The 11012-nt window shown below is 41.5% G+C and overlaps 1 protein-coding gene across 2 annotated transcripts; it reads left to right on the plus strand.

Moving 5' to 3' along the window:
- Positions 1-240: 240 nt before the first annotated feature.
- CNOT8 (CCR4-NOT transcription complex subunit 8) lies at positions 241-10541 on the plus strand. Of its 2 annotated transcripts, none has more exons than XM_053377097.1 (8): positions 241-428; positions 3470-3666; positions 4310-4492; positions 5668-5861; positions 7001-7162; positions 7829-7973; positions 9131-9241; positions 9419-10541. In XM_053377097.1, exons 3-8 carry the CDS (start codon positions 4376-4378, stop codon positions 9566-9568), a joined length of 879 nt encoding a protein of 292 aa, XP_053233072.1. In that variant the 5' UTR covers positions 241-428; positions 3470-3666; positions 4310-4375; the 3' UTR covers positions 9569-10541. The 2 variants fall into 2 exon arrangements, with proteins under 2 accessions (XP_053233072.1, XP_053233073.1); XM_053377098.1 differs by lacking the exon at positions 241-428 and adding an exon at positions 594-637.
- The last annotated feature ends 471 nt before the right edge of the window (positions 10542-11012 follow it).

Consider the following 11012-nt stretch of genomic DNA (forward strand, 5'->3'; position numbering starts at 1 on the left):
CTCCTTTCTGGGCGGGCTCTGCCGCCGTTGAGTCCTGCTCCATAGCGCATAAAACAAAAAACTCAGCCATCCCTTTCGACAGGACACGCGTTGCTCAGTGGGTTTACCCAACGCCTCCCAGGCGCAGGCGCAGTTGGAACACAGCGGGGAGTTGGAGCCGCTGCAGGCAGTGTTCACGTGCAAAAGTGAACACTCTCTTTCCTCTTTCCGGCGTCTCTTACGGAAAGCCGGATGCTTCCTGCCCCAGAAAGGCTCGCTTAGAGCGCATGCGTGTCGGGAGAAAAACAGAGCGATAGAGAGAAAAAGACGCCCAGCTCAGCAAACCATCGAGCGATGGAAAATCGGTAGCCTAGAAGGGACCCCACCAGAAGAAGACCAAGGCGGCGGAAAGGAGCAACGGCCCGGCGCTCGGTTTCCCCGCGCTCCTGGTGAGGCGTTGGGCTCGCATTTAGGCCTTAGGCCAGGCGGGGAGAGGTTGGGGGCCGAGAGGGCGGGGAGGGGGAGGAGCCTCTGGAGGGTCTCGGGCGGGAAAGCTCCTTTGTTTGCTGACCGGATTTCCTGGTTGTGGGTGGTGTTTTTTTTAAACCCTCTGTTCCCAAGGTGGGGAAGGCAGAGCAGGGGCTCCAGCACCTCAGAGGTTTGTGGCGTCGTCGTTTCCTCCTCCTCCTTCCGCGCAAGGCACGTAGAAGCGAGGGCCTAAACTTCCGCGCGGAGAGGTATTTCTTGCATCGCAGGGGGCGGGCGGAGAAACACACACGCACGCAAGTTGTCCTGCAAATGCTTCTTTCGTGAGAGAGAATATTCCCTCTCTGTTGGAAGGGATCAGGGACGAGAGAGGCTTCTGCTGCGAAGTCACATAGTCCAGGTCTGTCTAGATTTCGTCGCGACAAAAGACTCTCTTGCGTGTAAGAATATTGTGCTCTTTATTAAGCCAATTTGTGTCTTCCTCCTTGTTTCCTTACATTTCTAACCCCGGCCTCCTTCCCTGTTACGGAGATCGAAGGAGGCCTCGCATTTAAGCAGAAAATTGGTATTTTTTTACTCCAGTCTGTATTCCCGCTCGGGGGAGTTGAGACAGTAGCCGAAAAGTACGTACTGGTGAACGAATGGAGGAGGGTGTTGGATGCGGGTGATGCTTGGAGGGGTGGAAGCTTCCAGGGCAAGGAGAGAACCAAAGAGGGAGAGCAAAGGCTGCAAGAAAATACAGATATTCCTTAACTTCTGGGGTGGAGCATAGGAAGCTAATTCTGGCAAAGAAATGTCTGGGTGGATTGCCTTGTTAAAGGGGTTTGAGGGATGATTCAGAGCATAATTTGGAAATCCTGCTTTTTTGGATTTGTATAACTCACTGAAAGCAGAATGTGAAGTAGATTAATCAGTAAACAGTATTACCTGCTGTTTGGATGAGGCGGAACAGTCTGATTAAAATGATGTACTGTACAGTATTGTATTGCCTATTTTAGATGTAACACTCTGGAGTGTCGTGGTGAAGCATAATTAACAAATATAATAATATACTTGGAACTAGTGGACATAGTTTAAGAATTTTGAGATTGTTACATGAGGTTTTCTTTAAAGACTGTTGGGTTAAAAATGATTATACATAATCAAAGTTCTTAATATCTAAGATATAACTTGGTTTCATAGAGAGAATATATTTTAGTACTGTTACTGCTACTCTGAAAAGCAAATGTAATTAAGGAAATGCAAGAAGAATGTTCAGAATAATGGCATGGTTTTTAGGGCAGATAATTTTACTGAAGGTTACTTGGGTTTAGAAAAAGATGCTGGCAGATTCATATAAAATAGTGAAAAGAATGTTCACTTGGTTGTGTTTAGGGACACTCAGAGCAGCAGGCTTAAAACAAAATCCTTGTTTCACAACAAGCAATTCTGAGAAGCCTAAAGTTTTCATAGTCAAAAGGTTAGACAAAATAGTGTGAAATATAGCACCATAAGAGAGGAAGCCAAGTTACTACTAGACCTTGAGACTGGAAGTAAATATCGTCACCAATCTTGTGGTAGTGTTACCGGAAAAATCCGAGGGCTCCCTTGGACAAAAAGTAAAGACACCAACCAGGATAACTTGGAGCAAAACAGCAGCCTGTAGGCTTGGCCTTTATTGAACTGTTGCAACAGGGTGTTCCCCTCACTTGCAAGAGAGAGGAAAGACCCAGAAAAATAGTGTGCAAGGTCTTATAAAAACTTTTTGAAATTCCCCTCCTCTAGGTCAAGCCCACCCCCAGAAACATCATGCATATATTACAGAAAGGAGGGGTTGAGGGAGGAGTTGGTGGTAACCTGAGTGTCTTGTCACCTGGCTAGTTCCTCCTTTCCCCCCTCCCCATGAGTTACTTCCAGGAGACAAAGAGAGTTTGCAGTTTCCTGCCCCCAGAGGGAAGATCTGATCATTGTCCTTTGTTTCAGTCCATGCTGAATCCACTCCCATATGCAAGTTCTTTGTGATCTTGATTGTCTTCTGTCTGGGATCATCAAGGTTGGCATAGCAACTGGGCAGGGCTCCTGTGGATGTGCTGAGATGGTGAAGGGATTATGGCTGACCAGGACCAAGCCACCCCCCTTTGATAGTTCTTGTCATATGGAGTAAAATAAAATGGAACAGTGCAAATCCGATGTATGGTTGATTTTCTATGAATTTATAACAGAAATGTGGCGTATGTAGTGTGTGAGTCTGTGTGTGTGTGAAGTTTGTACAAACAGAATGATTGGGGTGGGGGGGTTCCTGCTACAGTAGTGAATTCCATAGTTTAACATTCTGTTACTGTATTACAAGAGAGGGAAAAATGTGTTTTTATTTCTGATTTCTCTATACTGTGTTTAGTTTTTATAAACCTGTATTATGTTTCATCTTTCTTTTTCTAAATGGAAATATTTTTTTCCTGGTTAGTTATTACCAGTTCAGCCTCCATTGGTATATATATGAAATTGATATGTTTTGCACCAAAGTTCATCATACTACTCTTAACAACTTCATTTGCCTCCTTCTTTGGCGATCACTTGTAGCTGAGTAAGATTGTCTTCCATGAATATGGTCTTAATAGTGAGTCCATAAGTGACTGTGGAGGCCAATTCCTATGTTGTTGTTTCACTCCATTCAGAAAGATCCTTTTGAAATGCTTTGTGATCTGTTTTGGTGTTCACTACTGTAAAAGAAATTGGTGCTACCCACAAACTTGGCCACATTGAATAACCCTGTTCTGTGAACCCAAAATAAATATTCTTCTTCCAAGTTCTTTGCCTTTTGCCTTTGCATGGGAAGAAATAAGAGTGATTTTCAATGGACTTTTTCAGGAGGCAGAAGCAGCAATGCATGCCTTGTGCATTTTGAATTTCTTTTTTTTAAAACACCAGTCTTTTAGGAATGTGCATATCTTAACAGTCTTTTTGTACATTCTCTGGTCAAGATGCATATTTATTTACTAATTTTATATCCTATCCTTCGTTCCAGAGGAACCTGGGCAGCAAACAACAAGAGGCAAAACAGCAAAAATATCTTCAAAAATATCTTAACAACAGTTCTGATATGCACAAAATCAGACTGGAAAAGATCTCAACTTAAAAAGGCTGTTGAAAGAAGGTCTTCAGTAGTCACTGAAAAGACTACTGAAGACTTCTTTAATATTCAAGAGGAGGAAATTCCAAAGGGTAAGTGCCACAACACTTAAGGCCCAATTCCTGCATTGTGTGGAATGGATCTATTTAAATTGTAATATCTAAGATGCATTGGAAAATGTGTATGCTGTGGCCTGCTCAAAAAGAACATCCTGTGGCCAATATATGGAGCCTTGAAGGAATATGTCCTGTTTCTGTCTCTAGTTGCTGCAGTCTACAAGGATTCAGGGCACAAGCCTTATGCATAGTATCTGGGGAGTTGCTGGAGAAAGCGGATCTGTCTTCCAGTCAGTATAAGAATTACACAAACGCCTGTTTCGAAACAGCAAAACACAAATGTAGAAAATGCAATAGTTTTAGTGTTTACACCCTTAAGGAAGATACAAAATACTGTAATAAACCACTGATAACCGTGCTCACCAGACAGTGGCTACAGCTTTGCTATTGTTTCCCCTCAGAATCTGATCTGGGGGTTGGGGAGACCCCCTAGAGCTGATTTTGAGGGTATGCGGGGAGAGAAAGGGGAAGTCTTGAGTGGAACTCTGCCATCTGTGACTTATTTCTAAGTAACCATGTATAGGATTGGACTCCCTGTCCCTGATGTTTTTCTCCCTGTTTTTCTCTGAAATGAATATCTTGCTGGAATAAGCACTTGTCATTTTTCCTACATATTTAGGGTGGTTTATCTTGACATCTTGGCGCTCCCACCCTGCTCTTGTGATTGTGGTGCAAATCCCTCAGGATGCCAGCGGCACTTGCAGAAAACAGTCAGGTGATCTGCGAAGTATGGGCAAATAATCTAGAAGAGGAAATGAGAAAAATTCGGGAAATAGTTCTTAGTTACAGCTACATCGCAATGGTAAATATGTCTTCCAGTATTCAGCTTTCTAAATATAGGATTTATATGTAGACAAATGAGTTATTATAGCTTAAATTAGTATGTTCAGCTAATTGGTAGATGTGATATATCACCTGATGAAATTTAGGGGGATTTTCAGTGTCCTTAATGCAGATTGAGATATCAGATGAGCAAATGCCTAGCTTCATTGGTTTGGGCTGTAGGGGATGAAGCTATAAGCAAGAATAAAGTTCCCTTTGCAATGAGGTTAAACCTAAGAGAAGCTCCTTCCCAGCCAACTCATATGACAGCCCAGATTGATAAAAGACATGGTATGTGAAGATGCCTTTAGTGTGCACCATAGCCTAGTTATTAAAAGATTGTAGAATTTATGTAGATTAAATAGTCTCTAGTTCACTGCATGACCACAACCTAAGATAACGGGTTCTTCTGTTCCAGAATCTGAAAATATTTAGTGTTCATGTGCGAAAGAGCCATGTCCCTTCCTCTTTAGCTTATGCAAATCCTATGTGAAACTGAAAAATTGTATTTCAGTCAGGAACAGTTCACATGTTTCGGAACATGGCTTAGAGTTGGGGGAGCAGGACTCAAATCAGTCTGAGGTTTGCTTTTTTACTTCTGTTTAGCTAATTAGACTACTACAATTTAAATTGTATGCGAAGAAAACCTCTTTTTTTTGTTGTTGTTGCATTCCTGTTGTCCTTCATTCCCTTGTCCCTCCCAGTCACCTTGTATCTCTACTCCTTCTGTTGAATTCAGGGACAATGGCACATTAAGGATTCACTTGCAGATAGTGTACAGATAGTGCATGCAACAGGCTGGAAAAACAGCTGCCAAGGGCATCTGGATCACCATGTGCCTCCGTATCCAGGGGGAGGAGTGGCTATGCAGTTGTAGTGCTGCAGGCATTCTATCACTTTTATCTCCCATTTTAGAATGGCGGGGGGGGGGGCAGATATTTCACCAAAGAAGGAAAAGGGCCACAAAAAGAGAAACTGCAGTTGGCTATAGGCATTATTTTATGCATGCTTAATTAATTTTTTGTGACGCTGATGCCAGGAAGCCGGCAACTGCAGAATTCAGGAGATAGTCTGTGGTGTTTATTGCATTGGTGTGTGTTATATCTGTGAATAGAACTTACAAGGTTTGGGTTGGACTTCTCTTTGTTTTTCTAGGACACAGAGTTTCCTGGGGTGGTTGTTCGACCAATAGGTGAATTTCGCAGCTCTATAGACTATCAGTATCAGTTGCTCCGATGCAATGTTGATCTGCTGAAAATCATCCAGCTAGGCCTGACCTTCACAAATGAGAAAGGCGAATACCCTGCTGGGATCAACACATGGCAGTTTAACTTCAAGTTCAATCTTACGTAAGTCTTCAAAGTTGGGGAATGTGTGAATCAGTTTTTCTCTGAAAGGTTGTTCCCACATAGGAGGAAGAGCTGCTTGCCAGCTAGGAAAAAATCCCATCCCAATATGAAGGGGTTATGTTTCAAATCAATGTGCCAGCACAGAATGATGGGGTTTTGGCAAAATGTTATTAAAAGTCACTTTTAAACCTAGGATTATTGCCCTTCACCCTAATCAGGAAAAAGTATTTCTTGTAAGTATCATTATAACTTTTTAATTTACAAATTGCCTTTTACATGCTTCTCATGGTAGTTTGCAAATATGCCATACAAGCAGCACAAAAAACAATTCAAGGCAAATGTTTATTGTTTTTAAACCTAAAGGAGATACTTTTTTATCCAGCTGGAAAATATTGTCAAAACAAAAATGCCTTCCATTTTTTTACCCCAAGTATATGGCAAGAAGCTGGCATTTTTTATGGTAAAAGTACACATAGTGGCCCTGCATTTACTCAAATGTTCTGGGGCCTTTGTACTTACACACTCCCAATCTCCTATTTCTTTGTGGACTTTCCTTTCTCATTCCCCAGTGAGGAGTTTATGCTGGAGAGTCTGGAAGTGTGCTCTCACTTTGCACAGGGATAGCAGCTGTTCCTCATACAAGCCTGCCTGGGTTTTGATATCTTAGGGGGAGGCCCATCATCCTCACAGGCATGCTGTGTGGAGCCATGGGAGAGGGCCTTCTTGGTGGCTCCTCCCAGACTTTGGAACGCCTTCCCTAGAGAAGCAAGACTGGCTCCCTTCTTGCTGTCCTTCTGAAGCAGGGTTGGGGTGGGTTTAAGACTTTCTTGCTCCAAGACGCTTTTGGGAATTGACTTCTTTTAATGAAAGGGCTACTGTCGTGCTGTTTCTGTTGTAATAATTTCCATGTTTTATACTGATTTTATATATGTATATAGTTTTAATTCTATTAATATTTAATTGCTTTTAAATGATTGGTTTTTTCCTGTGTTTTTAGTGGTTTTTGTTTTTATCTGTAATCTGTCTTGAGCCTCATTGGGAGAAAAGGAGGGTTATAAATAAATATTATAAAAGTTCCATTGATTCATTTAGGCACAGTGAAGACCTGACATATAACATTTATTTGCCCTTCTCACTAGGGAAGATATGTATTCTCAAGATTCAATAGACCTTCTTGCAAGCTCTGGACTGCAGTTTCAGAAGCATGAAGAGGAAGGGATTGATACCTTGCATTTTGCTGAACTACTTATGACCTCTGGTGTGGTGCTTTGTGACAATGTCAAGTGGCTTTCATTTCACAGGTTTGTCAAATAGCATTTCACTTCTAACATTTAGCCACTTTTACGTTATGTTGTGAAAAATTTATGCTTGATTGTAGAGTTTGCATATCCCATAAAACTTAAGTTGGGGGCCTTTGACAAAGAAGCTGGGAGCAAGTGCTTTCCGTCCTTCCCTTCTTAAGTCCCCTTAACTTGAACGGGTTATTGAGTGAGGTAATTATGAGAGATGGGAAAGGTGATGAAATTCTTTGTGCTAAAGTAAGACTCCACAGTGTAGTCTTCTGCATCTCTGTTCTGTGCCCTTTGCAAATAAATATAAGCTTATTAGTCGGCCCCCTGCAGAACAATGCCTTCAATTCTGTGAAGCATTGTCTTGTTTTTAGTTTTCAGAACTACCAGTACTCAAGTGCTTGCTGGTTGATTAAATTAAGTACATGATTCACTATGAATTCCAAAAAGACCCTATTTGGGAAATGTTCTTTCCCTGCCAGAAATCTGCAGTAGTTGAGCGTTCAGCATGTACTGTTAATTAATGTTGATAATAATGATAACCTTGGCTTCAAGGTGCTTTTTAGTAACTGCTTCTAGGATATCTCCTAGTAACAGCATTTTAGTAGTACCAGCCAGGTTTGAAAATAATGCATTTAAACCATTGGTTGATCTGTCTTTGCATAATTCCTTCCTCAGTGGCTATGACTTCGGTTATATGGTAAAACTTCTGACAGATTCAAGGCTTCCAGAAGAAGAACATGAGTTCTTTCATATCTTGAACCTTTTCTTTCCATCTATATATGACGTTAAGTACCTCATGAAGAGCTGCAAAAACCTGAAGGTACAGTACTTGATTTTACTGTAATTGCAAAATTTGAGATACATTGGTTGCTGCTTTGTATAGATGTAAACAAAGTGATCTGAAATATGGATTATTTGGTAGGTTTATGGCTTTTAAAATAATAAATAGTTAGTAGAATTGGTTTGAATTGCAACTCCCTCTTACTGCTGGGCTGGGTACATGACCAGCATCTTCACAGTGTTCCATCACTTCCTTCCTATTAACCAGACTACCAAATCTCCCTGATAGCAGAGCAGATGAGCTTTGCCAAGATGAGGGGTGTGTGTGGGAATCTTCCTTGCATTGAGAGGGAGTGTGGGCTGGTAACTGCAATGGAGGGTTGAATAGAGCTGAAGAAGGGACAGAAAGAGAGACTGGGGGTTAGGGACAGCTGAAAGCAGATAAAACCAAGCTGCCTTTATGCTTTCTTAGAGATGGGTATAGGGTGTGGAAAACAATGATGGAGAAAAAGAGCTGACACTGACTCAGCCTCAGCCACTGTTAATATGGCCCACAGAAAAATGGTTCCCTGCTACTGGCCTACTATTTGATGACCAGTGTCACATACTCCTTGCAATAAACAACCATTGTGTGAGTGGCAACCTACTGTACCATGGTATCATTCAATACAAATGGCAGAAGTGTGCACTCGATCCTTGCTCTGTGTGAATAATCGTGCACATATGCCTCATTCACCAAGCTGTTTTCACACCAGTGTTACAGGGAGTCTTCCTGTGATCTGATGTGGTACTCTGAAAGAAGTTTGTGAGTGGCCTCTGGCGACCTAGAATTTTTTTGTTTTGTTTTACATTTTGTGAACTGCACTTTTATTACTGTTCACTTAAATTTATGACTCATGGGTTGATCAAATTGAGTTTGGAGGCAAATGTCCAAATGCCAATCCTGAGGCGTGTACCAAGATATGCCGATAGCAAAATTGAACTTGTTTGATAGCTCTGTGTTTGTATTGTAGTTTCTAAAGCTTGCTGGTATAGTAACTATAAATTCTTGTCCAAGGTTAACCTTATTAATAAATACAAGTCTAACCCTTGGCCTTCGATTTGAAATTCTTGTAAAATGCTGTGAGCTCTCTAATTGTCATAGGCAGAGAAGACAAGAAGTGAGGTGGATCAGGTCTGATTTCTTCTCTCTTGCAGGGAGGCCTTCAGGAAGTTGCTGACCAGCTGGATTTACAGCGGATTGGACGGCAGCACCAAGCTGGATCAGACTCACTACTCACTGGGATGGCATTCTTCAGAATGAAAGAGGTAGGCGTCTCTTGTCTCCTACCAAATAGTGAGAGTGTGCAGTAGCTTGCCAGCAAATTCTAACCACCTTGGTATCTCCAGCTTTCCTTTGACTAGACAGAGTTTCCCTTTCCATGGTTTCTGCAGTTGGTTAGTCATATGAAACAACTTGTGATGTGTATTTTTTCTGTTTTGCAGTTGTTCTTTGAGGACACAATTGATGATGCAAAGTACTGTGGGAGACTCTATGGCCTTGGTACGGGAGTGGCTCAGAAACAGAGTGAAGATGTAGAAGCAGCTCAAGAGAAAATGAGTATTCTGGCTATTATCAACAATTTGCAGCAGTGACAACAGAATGCTGTTCAACAGAACATGGGTCCATGGGGGCAAGCTTCCTCCTTTAAAGTGTTACATCTCAAACACATGGCAGAAGAACTAGCGTTTTTACAGAGGGCAAAAGGCATCTTTGCTATGAATCTTGGCTGATTCTAATCAGCAGTTTCATAACGGCTGGTAGAGTGTCATGCTCATAAGTAAAAACAGATACAAACTACAGTGTATATACCTCTGTTTTCTTTTAAAACATGCTGAATTTGCAAGGCGCAGGTCATTTCAGAACTTTCAGCAGTGCTGCAGTTCTCTCATGCACTTGCAGATTTAGCTTTTGAAAGCTTATTTTAAAACTTTTTTTGCTCTCTGTGAGGGTGATGTGTTCCTAAGCCCTCTGCTAGCTTTTATCTTTTGTGTAAGTAATTCTGTGAAAGTGATCCATTCAGCCCTGGTGGTGGAGACATAATGCATGAGATGCTTACATCTTAGTAGCAGCCGTAAGGGTTGTGCTGGCTTGTATTATAGCTAGCTTCTCCTTTTAGATTGCCGGGCCATGTGTCATATAGCAGTATGCTTCATCTTAACTACCATAGAATCAAAACTGCCTGCATGATTGAGACTACACTAACAATGTGGACCGAAAATTAATTCCAAGTTACCCTTCTACCAAGTTGTTGAGTAAATGGATAAAATCACACGTACCTACCAATGAAGGCTAGTTCAGCTTTTAGATGTCCCTTTTATAGTACTTTAAAGAGCAACCCAAAATTGTTAAATGGTTACAGACTAAAAGTGCATTTAATAGCAAATTTCATACAATCTTGAAAACCAAAATCTGTTTGAGGGAGAGACAAAATCCTGATAGTGTGGTATTTTTAACAAGCTTAATAACTCCCCATTATGTAAAAGTATTCACTGGTTGCAGTTAAATGCTCATGTATATATGATTGGTTCTTAATTTTGTAAAATAAAGAATTTTCTTAAGGCATGAGACTTTTTGACTTTTTCCACACTTCTTTTGAAATTGTGTTTTAAAAAGGTCTCCTAGATCAAAAGCTACAAAGCAAAGCTGGCAGCATGCCTTAATCCACCAACTGATTTCTGTGAGATAAGCTAGCCCCCCCCCCTTCAGTAGTTTTAGCCAATGAGTGATATCAAGCGAGTTTTTGGGATCTTTGGGGGTCTTAAAAGGCTGCTGTTTTTCACCCCACCCTCAGCTAGTGGCTTCTGTCTCCTTAGATCTCCTAAGACTTGTGGCAAATATAATGTACAGTGGTACCTGAATGCCACAAACCCAGAAGTGTTCCGGTTTGCAAACATTTTTTGGAAGCCAAACATCCATTTTGGCTGTCGGCATTGTTTCCGGGGCCAGTCAGCCGCGCCCTGGTTTGTGAACGTTTTGGAAGGTCAAGAATATCTTGCCTTACCTTATACTCAAGATTAATTGATACGCATACTATAA

The sequence above is a fragment of the Podarcis raffonei genome, chromosome 2 (genome assembly GCF_027172205.1).
Source record: "Podarcis raffonei isolate rPodRaf1 chromosome 2, rPodRaf1.pri, whole genome shotgun sequence".
NCBI classification, from domain to species: Eukaryota; Metazoa; Chordata; class Lepidosauria; order Squamata; family Lacertidae; genus Podarcis; species Podarcis raffonei.